This window comes from Juglans microcarpa x Juglans regia, chromosome 6D (genome assembly GCF_004785595.1).
Source record: "Juglans microcarpa x Juglans regia isolate MS1-56 chromosome 6D, Jm3101_v1.0, whole genome shotgun sequence".
In the NCBI taxonomy this organism is placed as follows: Eukaryota; Viridiplantae; Streptophyta; class Magnoliopsida; order Fagales; family Juglandaceae; genus Juglans; species Juglans microcarpa x Juglans regia.
Genome location: NC_054604.1, coordinates 17,865,223 through 17,881,350, shown reverse-complemented (window position 1 = coordinate 17,881,350; position 16,128 = coordinate 17,865,223). Strand labels below are relative to the sequence as shown.

Genomic DNA, 16,128 nt, shown 5'->3' with positions numbered 1-16,128 from the left:
CACATTAAGGTTGTTGTAACCTAAGGTAAAATAATGAGTTGCAGTTGTATCAGGAAACCAGAAACTAATGTGTGAAGTGGGTGGGTACGCAGTGGTGAGGTTAGCTGAAAGGGAAGGGGGAGGGGCATTCTGGTAGCTCTAATAAAATACGTTGTAACACACAAGGGCAGTATGCCCTAGCTTGCTACACACTTGACAAAGTGGGCGAGAGTCTGGTCGTTGTGGAGAAAAGGAGGATGGAAAACTGCCTCCCCAATGCCGACCACAAGAGCCTCTGGACTCTTGGCCACGAGAAAAAGATTGACTGGAACCAGGTGATTTTGTTGTGGCGACATTAGCAGATAATGAGGAGCCATTGAGAAGTGTTTGATGTTGATGAGCAAGCCTAGACTCTTGATTTAGCAGGAAGCTATAAATCTGATGGGAGAGAGGTTCGGCATGTGGAGTTAGAGAAGTGACTAAAGCATCATACTCAGTTCCTAATATGGCAAGGAGATAGACCAAAAACTCAAATGGTGCTAAAGGCTGACCTGTAGCTCCTAAGGAAGCACCTAAAACTTTTGCTTTATGATAATACTTTGTAATAGATTCAGGGCCCTTTTTCAAGATTGCTAACTAATAATGGGTCTACATTGTGTGTGCAGATGATTGAGCAGCAAACAAAGAGTGCAGTGTAGTCCAAACTTCTTTCAAAGTGGAGCACTCGAGGACCTGAGCTAAGACTTGTTCAGACAGAGAAGAGTTGATTGCAAAGAGGATGCGTTGATCCACTAACACTCACTGCTTATACTCAGGATTAGGGAGATTATCGGTCATGGGAGATGGCATTGGAGAAGAGCCATCCACATGACCAAATATTTGATTTCCATTTGAAAAGGGAACCATCTGAACTTTCCATAGAAGAAAGTTTTCTATGGTCAGTTTAATAGTTACAAAATGATTCGCATAGTTGAAGATATAAGGATTAATGGAGGATGGGTTTTGGGTTGTGGAGATAGGTGAAGAATCTGAGGATGCCATTTGGCTATGTTGTAAAAACAAGAAAAAAGAAAGGGGACGCAGGTCAGTAGGCTCTAGATACCATAATGAGCTTAATTCTCAGTATGCATATCAGATACTTGACAGAATGTGTGAAGGAACTTTCATTCTTGATGTATTGTTTTCATTACTTGTTTGAACTCTTTTTACATCCATATATATAGACAATATTTACAGTAACTAATTTTCTACTTTTCTTGGATTTTTTGACACCTGTCCTTCCAAAATATTATTCTGAATTCTAGATAATTCGTTTTTCCTCTGTTGTGCATCTTTGTTCTCTATTGTGATGCATGTAGTGATGTTGTTGCGTATTCCTGCAATATGTGGTGGTCTTTTACTTGCCATGTGATCTCCCTTAACAAATAGAAATACCTAAGTTCTTTCATGTATGAGAGAATATTAAAAATATAATATAAATAATTAATCATAGCATTTTGCTGGTAGGTCATCGGCCTAGAATATTAGAAATAGAATGTTTCTTATAAATGAAATACAATTTTTTTAATAAAGAAATGCAATAGAGAACTCATAAAAAAACTATCCATACATAGAATTTAAATTATTAGGAAAAAAAATATTATTATTTTTTATACAAAAAAATGTTTGACCATGTTGGTATTAATATTTATATATAAAAAAAATTAATTAACTCATATCTGGAAATGCAGGTTTGGGACTTGTGATGAAGGAAAAGAAAAAATAGTGAGAAAAATAATTATACAGAGAATACTACTAAATTGGAAATTTTTTTTTGTTTGTACATCTGACAGTGGGTGGGGTTCTAAACAATGATACCTCCGATTCCACATCCACACTTGCGCCACGCTTTCCTCAGCACTGCCACTTTTTTTTTTGATAAGAAACTGATCTCATTAATCAACTCCAATCAAAAACATGATAACCAGTATTACAAAGGAAAATATATAGGATCATTGACTCATTTCCTTAGTAACCACATAAAGAATACAATAGGGGCATATCTCGATATCATACATATCTTCAATGCACTCGAATGCCGCTTGTGCAAGCCTGTGAGCTACCATGTTAGCCTCCCGGTATACATGTGAAATTGACCAAACAACCGCTGAGTTTAGAACAGTTTTGGCATCTGATATGAGGCATCCACCTATGCTCCAGTTAGGACTATCTTGGTTCATTTGGTCCACTACCTGTTTTGAATCCCCTCCAAACAGAAGTGCCTTACACCAATTTCCTTGCAAAAAACACATGCTAAAAGTAGCTCATATGCTTCAGCATCAAAAACACTGCCCCTCGAGGTCCTGTTAGCACGAAGGGCACCTATCACAAGACCTTGATGATCTCTGATAAGTACCCCAATGCCAATCCTCCCTATCCTCGTTTGCACAGCTGCATCCCAATTCACTTTTAGACTTCCTACTGCAGGCTTTGTCCATCTGTGAACCCTTGCCATATTCTCAGAGATAGCACCAACTTCCTTCTGGAGAGCCTCGTTATGTAGAGACAGTTCTGTCCTGGCCTAGGCACTGACTTCTTTAGGGTGTTTAAAAGCTTTTCCATGTAAGACATCATTTCTTCTCGCCCATATAATTCTCATTGTAACAACAACCTCATTTAACTCCCCTGGTTTAAGCTTGCCAATCAGTTCTGCCCAGATATTAAAGATCAAGTCACTGTGATAAGAAAACTTTTGCACTTTCTTTGGACCTTGACACCAAACATCTTGAGCACCACTGCATCCCCATAAAGCATGGCCAGAAGTCTCATGTTCCCTCTTACATATTAAACAGATACTATCCTTTACCACCTTTCTTCTTTTCAGATTAGCCATGGTGGGTAGGACTTCACTGCAAGCCCTCCAAATAAACATTTTGGTAGCAGGAGGTACCTTGAGTTTCCAAATGGACCTCCACACTTGGCAGTCCTTTACTCTACCTGAAGTTTCTCCTACTTGCTCTCTTTCCAATTCTTTGCCAAGATAGTAACCACTTTTAACTGTGTAGCTGCCATTAGGAGTAAATTGTCAAGTAAGTTTGTCTTCTCTTCCTCCTAAGCTGATGGGAATTACTTTTATGCCCTCTATTTTCTGATGAGTAGATAGTTCAGATAAGAGAGATTCCTGCCATATCTTCTGTTGAGGATCAATGATGTCACTGACTTTATCACACCAGCAGTCAACATCTCGAGGAGTCAATATCTTTTGTGCAGGTAAAGAGGGTATCCATCTATCTTGCCAGATTTTAATCTTCTGTCCATTTCCAACCCTCCAAATGAGGTCTTTTTTTAACAAAGTTAAGCCAGCATGTATTCCTCTCCATGCAAATGAAGGCCCAATTCCCAATTTTGCTTCAAGTAAATTTCCTTGGTTGAAGTACTTTTGCTTTAGAATTTGTGCCACTAGGGATGTAGGGTTTTGAAGGATCCTCCATCCCTGTTTGGAGAGTAAGGCAAGATTAAATCATCTCAGATCATGAAATCCAAGCCCTCCCATATCCTTCTTGCCACTAAGATGCTCCCAGTTAACCCACTGAATTTTTGAAGAGTCTTCATTGAATCCCCACCAAAACTTCCTTAGTATCTGGTTCAATTTCCTTGTTATAGAGGCTGGTATAAGGAACATCCCCATTGCATAGGTGGGAATAGCTTGCAGTACAGCTTTGAGCAATATCTCATTTCCGGCTGCAGAGAGAAATTTGGTCCTCCAATTAGTAACCCGAGACTAGGTTCTATCAATTAAAGAGTGGAAGGAGGCTATCTTCTTTCTACCCACCAAAGTAGGTAAGCCAGGTATTTCTCAAAACTAGAGGTGGATTGGACACCTGTTAGTTGCAAGATCTGCTGTTGAGTCATCAAGGCAATGTTCTTACTAAAATAAATGGCAGACTTGTCCTTGTTTAAAACCTGTCCTGATCCTCTCTCATATAGCTCAAGAATATTAAGAACACACTTAATTTCCTCATACTTAGCTTGGCAGAACAAAAGTCTATCATCAGCAAAGTAGAGGTGGTTTACTTCAACTGGACCTCTACCAATAGCCACAGGAGTTAAACTGCCACATGCCTCATCATGTCTTAGGAGAGAAGAGAGGGCTTCTGCACATAGGATAAATAAATAGGGAGATAAGGGATCTCCTTGTCTTAGGGCTCTTTAAGGTACAAACTTATTCTGAGGTTCTCCATTAACAAGTATTGAATAAGAAACAGAAGTGAGGCAAGCTTGTATGATGTGGATCCAATGTGCAGGAAAGTCCATTTTGATCATGATGGGTTCAATGAATTTCCACTCTACTCTGTCATAGGCCTTACTTATGTCCAATTTTAGAGCCATGAAGCCTTTCTTCCCTTTCATTCTAGAGTTCATAGAGTGGAGAACCTCATAGGCTACGAGGGTGTTATCAGATATGAGCCTTCCAGGTACAAAGGCACTCTGATTGGTGGCAATGATCTGAGGCAGTATATGTTTCAGTCTATTTGCCATGGTTTTAGACACCACCTTGTATAAAACATTACAGAGACTTATAGGTCTATAATCCACTACTCTTTTGGGGCTTTGAACTTTGGGTATAAGAGTAATAAAAGTGTCATTAACCTCATTGAGAGAGCCACCATGATTGAGAAATTTAATAGCAAAGTTGCAAACTTGATCACTCATTACCTCCTTTTTGATAGAATTGGGCAGGGAACCCATCAGGGCCTGGCGACCCCAAGGGATTCATTTGAAAAACAGCGGCAGTGATATCTTCCCTAGTGAAGGGATTTGAGAGCCAAGCCTTCATCTCCATGTCTAATTTGGTGTCCATTGCATGCAGACAATGATCAATAGATAAAGGTTGGGATGTAGTGAATAGAGAGGAGAAAAAACTTGTGAATACCTCTCCAATATCTGACTGGTCAGTGACACACCTTCCTTGAGGATCCTCTATGCTTTTGACTGCATTGATCTTCTTCCTCTAGCTTGCTTGCATGTGAAAAAACTGAGTGTTTCTATCCCCATGCTTAAGCCAGTGTTGCTTTGCCCTTTGCTTCCACTTGATATCATTTTCTGTAATGGCAAATACCACCTCCTCTTGAATTTGTTTCATAGCTGCCAAATGCTCACCTGTACCAGAATTCTGAAGGTGCCCAATAATTTGTGTCCCATTTTTTATGAGCTGATCCTCTTGTTGCTTAAGGGTTTGCCTCCAGGTCAAGAGACCCTTTTGGCATAGTTCAAGCTGTGTCCTTAAGGATTTAGCCTGACAATCTGTTATACCAGCATTTTGCCAAGCCTCACTCACCACCTTCTGACATTCTTCCTATAATTCCCAAGCCATCTCATATCTAAAACACCAACTTCTTTTCTTCCTCCCATGAGTAGTGTTGTGTAAACTAATTGACAAGGGGGAGTGATCAGATCTAATTGCAGGAAGTACATTACAGACACCATGACTATATAGTTCATTCCATTCTTTATTTCCAAAAACTCTGTCAATTTTTTCTTTAGTAAAGTCATTACCACTTCTGTTATTCGACCAAGTAAACCTTTGCCCATATGAATGTATATCATTGAGACCACAGCATTCCACAGCTTGTCTAAAATCCTCAATCTGTTTATATGGTCTACTGGCTCCACCAATCTTGTCACTCTGATGAAGAATCTCATTAAAGTCCCCAGTGCATAACCATGCTATAGAGTTGGTGAGTTTGAGCATCTTAAGCAATTGCCAGCTACTGCCTCTCTTCCCTGTGTCAGGGTGTGCATAGAATCCCGTGAATTGCCAAGTTGGTCCATCTCCTTTTTCCTAGTTCAGAGCACTAACGTGCCATTTAGTATAATTAATGATTTTAACACTCCAATCATCTTTCCAGAGGAGAGCAATACCCCCACTAAGTCCCATACAATCCACTGTAAAACATCCATCCATTTGCAAACACCTCCTAACTGCCTCCATTTTATTTCTTCTGCATTTAGTTTCTACTAGGAAAACTAAATTGGGGTACTTTTCCTTAGTCAAATTCCTAAGGACTTTAACTGTCCGAGGGTTCCCAAGCCCTCGACAGTTCCACACTAAGATGCTCATTGATCATGGCAGGGCTGGAAGCCAGCCTCTGCCTTAGCCATGGAGATTTCTGTGGTATTATGGCATCTCTTTGTCTTTTTTGAACCAGATTCCTGTAAAGTTGAACTTCTTTTACACCCCCTCACATACATGTTCCTCGCATTGCACTTAGAGCTGTCAGCTAGAATTGAGTTACTTTTGCCTCTTGTATTAGTCTCATTCTCCCTAGCTTTCCTTTTCCATTTCCTCAAAGTCCTCAGACCCTCAACCTTTGCCCTTGTCATGATAATATCTTCACATGCCCCAACAGTTGGAGCAACCATGTTGCCATTATTAGATAGTTCCTTTGTTTCCCTTTCGAAACCTACTCCCCTAATAGGATCATGAGGGCTATATGTCCCCGACATTAGGTTAGTTGCAAAATCCTCCCCCACGTGAGGACCTTGGATCTCTTGAGGGCCACCAGGTTCTAAGTACCTAACATCCTCCTATCCACAAGTAACCTTTGCCTGGTCAGAGAGTTGACTTACACCCTAGCTTCTAGCCATGTTCCCGATGCATGGTTCCTTATCAGCTCTTACTAATGCTTTTCCTTCCGTTGGTTACTGATTTGTGCCTGCCTGAGACCCTCCTTCCTTTTTTTCGGCTGACACCTTCTCCTTTTTCTCTGCCACCTTTTTCGAGTAGACTTCTGATGTACGTTGCACTAACAAATCTTGGACCATAGTGCCCTCTCCCCCTTGATGACCCGTCTGTTGGTTGTTTCCGCCCTTTAATCCATCGTATCTATGCCTATCCAAGATGTTTGTATTCCTGGGCTGTCCTCGAAGCCATGGACCAAACTGAGATGGGGCAATGTATCTCCTTGCTCAGCATTACAAGATATTGAGCAACCTTTGCCTTTGTGATTAAGAACTCCACACTGAAAACAAAAATTTTGCAGCCTCTCGTATTTAAATGAGATCCAGTGTTGTTTGTCATCCAGCCTTAACCATTTCCCTTGTAGTAAAGGTTTGTTGAGGTCCACTGTACTCTAAGGCATCTTCCCCACGCACATCCATCTGCCTCTGCGTCTACTCTAATGACCAGGCCTATAGCCTCTGCAAACTGCTCACGAAACCTTCTGTCATGACTGATAGTGGAAGATAGTGGAGTTGTATCCAGAAAGGCTCAAAGCAGAACTTCAACCCATCTATGGATTCCTTCTCATCCACCTCCATCATGGTGAGGAGGTATTTGTCAAAAAACCATGGGCGACCACTCAGCACCTTTTCTTTGTCTTCTATATTCTGAAACTCGATCAAGAAGCATTGATCACCAAGCTCCTTAAAGGTCACCCACCCATCCAACCTCCATATTTGAGACATTGTAATTCTGAATCCTTCACTATTCACTCCCTTCTCTGTCATAGCCTTCCCAACAATACAATATTTTCCTTTTTTTCCATCTCCGTTGGAGTTCTTCTGCTGGACATGGAAGCATGCACTTTCTTCTTTAGAAAGATGTAGCCTTTCCCAACGTTATGCCTAGTCCTCCGCCTCCGTCGCGTCCTACTACCCAAATACACTACTAGCAATCCAGAAGGAAAAACCAACTCACCAAAGTGAGACTTAAACCTTTGTTAAACAACAAAGGCACTGGAACCTCATGCTTTCTCCCAGAGAAAGGGAAGGCACTGGGAAAAACCAAATATTTCACTTCCAGCACTGCCACTTTTAGCAGTTTATTTTATTCCGAAAACTATAAGTTGAATATTGTTATGGAAAATGCTTCGGTATCCTTTAAATTCGTTCTCTAATAAAAGTTTTTTTAGTGTATTTTTTCTTTTTCTTTTCTTAAAATATTTTTAAAATTATTATTAGTAAATTATGTGTGTATATATATATATATATATATATATATATATATATATATATATATATATATATATTAGAGAGCACGTATAGAAGGCAACCTAGCATCATCCTATTGTTATAGGGTATCAAACTTATAATTTTTTTTTTAAATAAATGTGCAAAACTTACACTTAATAAAACTGTATACACTATCTTCTTTAAAAGAAAATATATTAATATCTAATTATTATTATTATTTGTTGTAGTGGAACCGTTTAATGAGGTGAAGCCGGTTCAATTTTTAGTTAAATTCAGTCGAATTAATTGATTTCGAATGTTTTCTTTTTAGTCATGTTTCTCGCATCATTGGTATGCATTGGAAATGCAGGTTTTAGTCATATATGCGGTGGACTGCCCACCCAAAATTCCAAAAAAAAAAAAAAAAAAACTCAAAGTTTTTAGACTTGAAAAAAATCAAAAGTTTTGGTATATTTTATTTTTTTAAAAAACTAATCTTGTTTTTAAAAAATTTAAAATAACCCTTAATTGATAATGAGTAATCTTTGTTCTTGTTAAACTTTCCTTCAATATTTTTCTATTTTTCTTTGTTATATATAGTACTACAATATATGTTATGAAAAATATTTAAAAAATAACAATTATCTTGAAGCTATTTCTTTCTCCAAAGATAAAACTTTTGTTGGGCCATTTCTAGTATGAGAACAATAACAAGCACGCACAAACACATAAGTACTTATTCCGAGTAAAAAGAAATAATTGATTGAACCGTTCTATTAGCAAGTACAAATTTACTTATTGACATGTCTGTAAAACTTATTAAATCAGTTAGTAAAAAAAAATATTTTTATTTTAATTTTGTTATTAGTCGGGTTGTAAATGAATTGCTCTGTATGATTGTTCGCCCGATAGTCACTCGATTAGATTCGAACCGGACTTGACTTGTGAAAAAAAACTTATACATGAAAACAAAAACCTATTCGATTAGTAAATGACACATTATCGACTAAACTTGACTCGACTCGACTAATGCTTGTTAAGGTCTGCTCATTTATGCTTGACTTAGCTCGTTAGCTTGATTCGTTTAGGGCTCCTCCATACATTGTTGAATATATTTATGTATAATTTATTCCTATATATTAATATTCTTATACATATATAAATATGCTTCGAAATGTTTTTAAATTTAATATAAATCTAAAAGCATTTCTAATTAAATATATAACATATAACCGAGTTACTTACGTCTAGTCATTAATACCAATCTATCGAATATAGTTCATAGTTATACATTAGTTAATTAAGTAATTAAGTTATAGTAGCTGTTTTATAATATGTATAATAGTTAGTATGTAGGACCTAATAATTTCATATACTACAATGTAGAAACTATATAAGAAAAATGTATTCATAAAACTTTTATAGTCTTATAATTGAAAATCGGGTTTATATATTACTTGTAAAGCTTCATTAAACTTAATAATTTTTTTAAAATTTTATATTTTTAATTATTTAATTCATTTAAAAATAAATAAAAAATATTTAAAAGAGTATGAGTAATACTGAGTCGGCTACAGTTCGTTAAAAAGCATAGATAAAAAAACATGGCTCGAGCTCGAGTTCGACAAACTCTAATTTGGTTCTACTCAGTAAGCCCTTAGCTTGAGCTCAAACTCAAATTATTTGAATTAAATTCGACTGGATAACTCAAAAAATCAATTTGACTTGAATTAATTATAGCGCTAATGATAATTATTTTCGAACATGAAAGTTTTTTTAATCTAGGCGCCTCCCTCTATTCTCGTAAAACAATTAAGGGTTCTAGATTTGATTTTTGCCAGAGGGTGAGGAGAAGCAGGATTTTCATTCACCCATCTTGTCTATCAAAATTTCTTTTACTTAGTTTTATTTTACTTTCTTCAAAGTCAAAAAATACAGATCTATAGCTTTCTGACAATTTTTGAAAGACACGTACGACACAAGCAGATTCGCAGGCCGAGAATCGTTAGAATGGAAGTGACAATTTTGCAAAAATCATCGAGCATGTTTCTCACGCGTTGCCCACATCTGCATGTGGTCCTCACACGCTACCTCTTCTGGCAGCTCTTCCCATCACACACGTCAGATCACCGGATTCACCACCATCAGACCTTTCAGATTTGACCTTTGTGACTGAAAAAAGACAAGTGTTTTACCTTCACGGGCCGTCACAGATTTTGAAGTCTACCAAAGTTTGTTCAAACTGTAATCTGTCATTTTTTACTTCTTTCTAATTTTTTTTTTTTTTTTGGTTTCCTTATTGTTAATTAAAATAAAAAAAGAATTTGTTTCGAACGTTTGTTTGTAGAGGTTGAGTCATCTTTTTCTATGAACGGTTAGGTTGAGTCTCTGTTTAGGCAGAGAGTGTTATCTTTTCGACATTTATTTGTAGAGAGTATCAGCAATAGTGAAGACCAGACCAATCACAAAAAGAAATAATGTACTGGTAGAACTCTAAATATATTATTTAAGTTTATAATGTCATGTTTAATATAAGACATCTTAGAATATATCTAGTCAAAGATATAAATTTCTATGATGAATAAATGATGATAGTTTCATTTAAAAAAAATTATAATTATTTTCGGACACAATTACTTACATTTAGCAAAATTCGCCCTATTATTTAATTACTATAATTATTTTCATTCGTATCACAAAGAGTCCGGTAATTTTTTCTTTGGATATAAAACTAAGCCTCCATTTAAATAGTAAGATACGATAATATAATTTTAAATAAAAATAAAAATTTAAATAAAATATTATTAGAATATTATTTTTATTTTAAAATTTGAAAAAATTAAATTATTTATTATATTTTATATAAAAATTTTAAAAAATTATAATAATAAAATAATATGAGATGAATTGCTATAATCTTTCGTTCCAAATGGGTACTAACTGTTCTTACGGGGTTCCGTGTTTTGTTTTACGGTCAGCAACGGTAAAAGGACAACAATGAAAATACACGAAGAAAGCTGGGGCAGACTGCAAAACGAGAGGTAGGAATAGTCAATACAACCCCAACTCCTCCTCCCCCTTCGTATATGAAAGTAATGGCTTCAGCTACACATATCCTCAACTTCTCTCCGCTCCGCTCTTTCTCTCTACGTCCTCCGGGTTTTCTCTTCCTTTTCCTCTAGAAACCTTCAAATTCTGGTTGTGGGTTTTATGTTTTGGAGCAAAGCTACGCAGAGAGGCACGCTGGGGAGTTACATATTCCATTTTTCTTTTATATATATTGGAAGGTTATTTTTGTTTATGTGCAATGGCTACGGCACCGGTGAAGTCTCAGCCACTGCACAACTTCTCCCTCCCTTTCTTAAAATGGGGAGGCAAGAGCCACACCAACACCGCCACTCGCTGCCGCCGAACCGTCTCACCGGTTTCCTCCGAACCAGACTCCGACCAACACGACTCCGACCCGCCCGCTCGCCTCGGATCCCGTTCATCGCGCAACCGATTCGGATTCTTTCCTTGCTACCATGCCGACAGGCCTCAGAAGCAGCCGGGGCAAGGAGAGAGCGGCGTGGAAGCAGATGACGCCGGACATAGGATGCTGCAACCCGCCGAGGAGGAGGAGGAGGGAGAGGAAGCCGAGGCCGAGGAAGCGGCGCAGAAGCCGTGGAACTTGAGGCCGAGGAAGACCGTACAGAGGGGCACAATGATTGAGATTCTTACGGAGAATACCGCTAGTGCGGTGCTTGCGATTCCTGCCGCTCCGCAGCATAAGAGCGAAAACGCGCAGCCGAAGTCGCTGCGGCTTCGGGGGATAGCGGCGGAGTCGCACTGCGCGGAGAAGAAGGAGAAAAGGAAGTTCTGGATCGCGTTGTCCAAGGAGGAGATCGAGGAGGACATTTTTGTCATGACTGGGTCCAGGCCCTCTCGCCGGCCCAGGAAGCGGTCCAGGAATATCCAGAAGCAGATCGACGTATAACTCTCTCTCTCTCTCTCTCTCTCTCTCTCTCTCTCTCCATATACACATATATATATGCTTATGTATATATGTGTATACATATATTTGTTTTGCTGTTTGATTGTTTTCGATGCGCTTAAATTCTGTTATGGTGGCTGAAAGATTATTTCCTTTTTTTTTTTTTGTTTTTTTGGTTTCAGAATGTTTTTCCCGGGTTGTGGTTGGTGGGGACGACGGCTGATTCGTATCGGGTGGCCGAAGCTCCCGCAAAGGTTCTCTCTCTCTCTCTCTCTCTCTCTCTCTCTCTCTCTCTCATTGCAGAGTTAGATATGCTCTGCTTATGCTTAGATTAATTTCTGATACAAAGGTCTAGATTCTGTCGGCATGCCTATCCGTGAAAGTTTTCACTTCAATCTGTTCGGCAAGTTTCCTAGTATTATTTTTTATTTTTCTGAAATTCATGGTAATTTTATACTTAATTGTTTCGGAGGGGAGACTAATACTTTCTTGACGGGCTCTGCAGAGGTAGGAGACACGACCACAAAAAATCATGATTTTGTGAAATCTTGAAAGGTTACAGACGTTGCTTCTGCAAAATTGAGTCTTCAATTGGAGGTAAAATGCATTTTGTTAAAAAGAGGAAATCAAGTTATCAATGGAAGGAAGAAAATAAAAAAGAAAAAAAGAAGAAGAGGGATTAATTTCTCTGTCCTTTATTTCTTTTTTCATTTTATGTTGCGCATTTGGAGTATATTTCTAGAGGTATAGTTAAGTGTCATTTACATGTAGTCAGTAGTTTGAAGATGTAAACATGAAAATATAGTGGAATGAATATTTGTGTGTGCCTGTATACGGTTTTGTGACTTTGGGCAAGTTGTGTCTAGTTTGAAAGAGTTCTGATTAATTGATTTATTTACAATGTTTTACAGGCTTCCCTACATCAACGTGGGGGTAGGGTATCAAGCTTCTAGTTATTTTGCAAAACCATTATTCAATGCAAGATTTATTTGTGGGGGCATTTCCTGCTTCCTTGGCTCGAAGAGCTTCATGAAGAGGAACCCCCTGATGCGGTTCAAATGTTTATATGTTGACTGCTGCCCATTTTCTATGTTTCGTTCTGAATTGGTGCTTAAAAAAACTTCTTCTTTTTTATTTTAATGTCGGAGAACCTCTCCAAGGCAGGGCTCTTCGGACCTACCCTTGCAGAGTACACCCCGGTCCCGTGCACCGCCCCCTCAAAAGTTTTCATACACGGAACTGGTTAAATCGCTGGCTTTTCACCAGGGGTGTGGCCCCAAAGAATTGTTTGCACTTATGAAGTGTTGAATCTTGGACTTTGAAGGGAGTGATACCCCAAGATCAAGATCAAGACTGTCACCACTTGGGCCAACCCCTTGGGGTTCATTTTTACTTGGTAACCATATACAATGCCTAATATTGGTTGATAGCAACTCTAAACATGCTGATATTTTAGAATGATTGACAGGATAAGCATTTTTGACATATTGGTTTTTGAAAATTCTGATGTTTTAGGATGTTGGCAGATTCTTATAATTTGTACACATTTTTAATTTTTTTTTTCTTATCTATATCATCATGTGGAAGGCACCATGCAGTTGTGGTTCTGATAAACCTTCTAGGCATATTGAATAGATTCGAAGAGTCTAGAAGTGCTACTTCATGATTAGGATTTCTTGGGTATCTCAGTAATGCAGTTAATTAACAAAAGTGTGAAGTATATTCATGCCTAACATTGTGTATCAGTCCATATCTTAGTATTTTACCATTGAAGCCCCTAAAACTTGTGTACATGCTTCTTTTTCACGATTATAATTTTACTCTCAAGATGCCAGCTAGCTGCTGCGAGTGTATGGCGATGAAATGTGAGACTTGAGTTTAAGATGCCTTGTCAACATGGACTCCGCTTTCATTAGTTTCCTTCTTGGCTCACTTGTTTAAGAAGGGAGAGGTGTGGACGTCTTTCAATTGCTAACTATTGTATCTCTACCTACTTTCTTAGCTATCTCAAGTCAGAATATCCATGCCATCCCCCCCCCAAAGGAGTAAAACCCAAATACATGGCTCCACCATTAATTCGAAGGAGCTCTTATTGCAGAATCAAATCCAGAATGTCAGGGTCTACAGCTCATCCCAATCCCATTCCTTTATCGCAGAATCAAATTTATGATCTTTTTACATTTCCTCTTTTATCATATACCAATTTTGTCTGAATAACAAAGTATTTTTAGGGATGAAGAAAGTGGCAGGGAATTTTTCGAGTTTGTAATAAATAATAAAGTAATATCTTATTTCACTTTGCTAATGAAAGTGGCAACCAATATTATGTCACATTTTGCAGGTATGTTATGATTTGATGTAATTTGATTAATTTTTGTCACCTGGAGGGAGGCCGTGGAGCCTAATCCTATAGTAGGCAAATGCTGGTGTGCATGTGTTTGTGAGGGTGAACAAGAGAGATTAGCCTTGTTTGGGGTATCAATCTCGTTCATGTACTCTGTTTTTGCCTTAAATTTCAGTACATACTAAAAACGGCAGCTTAGCCCCTTTTGTACTTGGTGCCTATTTTTTCCCTGGCACCAAGCCAATAAATACAATTGGATTATTCCTTCTTAGGTCAATCTCTCTCTCTCTCTCTCTCTCTCTCCCCGTGTATGTAGTTGTGCCTGTTAAAAGGGTTTATGATGCTCAAGAGGCATATAAAATAGCAATCTAGTTATTTTATTAGGTGGCTATTTATACATATATATTACAAGTAGACCATCCTGTTATCCCTGCAATGATAGAAATCTTGTATGATTTTATGACTCTCTTACTCTCTCTGTTTGATATGGTTGTTGTGGAACCTAATGATGACCAAGGGAAAAAGAATGCGAGATCGGGTATAATAGCTTTAAAATCCTAGAATTGATCGCACATGACTAAAAACTTTTGAAGATTTGTTAGAGGTATATAGGAATCAAGATGCCGAGTGGAATTTGTTAAGAACAAAAAGAATTTTGGATGACATGGTGCCAAGTGGCACACCATTAGATCAATGGGCAAGTGACGTGTCAAACATGTGCCAACTCATCACAACAGCCCCACACTTAAGCCAAACGCCCAAGATAACTCTAGAAGCCTCCAAGCAAGTGCACGGTCAGTAACTCACTAGCCATCACTCTTATACCTATAGCTCACCACCAACTTAAAAGTGCCACCACCTAATACTTAAGATGCAAATCTGATATGTGTAAACTATTATGTAAGTGATGAGTTAATGGTTAAATGATGTGATTAGGTTCTGTTTAAAGCTTAACATGTGATATAATTGATGATTATGCAGGAGTGTAAGTGAAATTAGCATCGATTGGAAGTTTGATGATACAAGTTGGATTTAGGGTTAGTGATCATCATTATGAAACTGCTTTAAATGTAGAAGTTTGGGTTTGGTTCATGCCTCAATAACGTGACAAAAGTGTGCTAATAAGTGTTTAATTTAATAGTTTGAATCAAGAACTAGAATTACAAACTGAGATAGATTCGGTTATTAGGTTTATGATCACCAATGAAGAGTATTATAATATGTGCTTTGCGTAATGTCAAGTTAATTAGGCATAATTAGGTGTTGAATGGGCTGAATTAGTAAAAAGGGATTAGTACTAACAAAAAGAGTTTATAAATTTAGAATCTTAGCTTGTGTCTAGATGAAATAAAATTTATAAGGTAACCAAGTAAGTCAATTATCAAAAATTGAGGTTTAGGAAAGGTTCAAGGATTTCGACCCTAGGAGGTTTAACATACTAGCTAAATTGAAAATGAACTTAGACATGAGTCTAGATAAGAAGATAACGAAGTTCATAGAAAGAGGTTGGAGTTGGGGTCAAAATGCAAATATTGGAAAATATAGGGGCTAAGTTGCAATTAGTGAAAGTTCAAGTGCTAATTTGTAAATTATATTTTATTAAAGAGGATATTAATCAACTTGGTAAGAATTTTTATTTAAGAAAATTTCTACTCACCATCCTCATACCACGCACCACACATATTTTTTAATTGTTTATTTTTTTCTCTTACCAAATATCTGGTGTATGGATGATATGTAGAAGAAATCAATTAGTTTAAGAAAAATAAAATGAAAAAAATTAAAAATAAAATAAAAATAAGTGTGATATGTGAGATAATGAGTAGTAAAACTCGTTATTTTAACTCATAATTGACCATTGCGCAGAAAACAAGGACAAAAGCCCAAACTGATACATAGT

At 37.6% G+C, this 16,128-nt stretch overlaps 2 protein-coding genes across 3 annotated transcripts; one reads left to right on the top strand and one right to left on the bottom strand.

The window, feature by feature from the left end:
• Positions 1-1,970: 1,970 nt before the first annotated feature.
• LOC121235436 lies at positions 1,971-2,473 on the bottom strand. The gene is made up of 2 exons (XM_041131781.1): positions 2,341-2,473; positions 1,971-2,254 (listed from the first exon to the last, which is right to left on the bottom strand). Exons 1-2 carry the CDS (start codon positions 2,471-2,473, stop codon positions 1,971-1,973), a joined length of 417 nt encoding a protein of 138 aa, XP_040987715.1.
• An 8,458-nt stretch (positions 2,474-10,931) lies between these two features.
• LOC121235859 lies at positions 10,932-14,499 on the top strand. 2 transcript variants are annotated; one of them, XM_041132286.1, is made up of 4 exons: positions 10,932-11,881; positions 12,067-12,138; positions 12,390-12,439; positions 14,226-14,499. In XM_041132286.1, exons 1-3 carry the CDS (start codon positions 11,219-11,221, stop codon positions 12,393-12,395), a joined length of 741 nt encoding a protein of 246 aa, XP_040988220.1. In that variant the 5' UTR covers positions 10,932-11,218; the 3' UTR covers positions 12,396-12,439; positions 14,226-14,499. The 2 variants fall into 2 exon arrangements, with proteins under 2 accessions (XP_040988220.1, XP_040988219.1); XM_041132285.1 differs by lacking the exon at positions 14,226-14,499 and adding an exon at positions 12,796-13,016.
• The last annotated feature ends 1,629 nt before the right edge of the window (positions 14,500-16,128 follow it).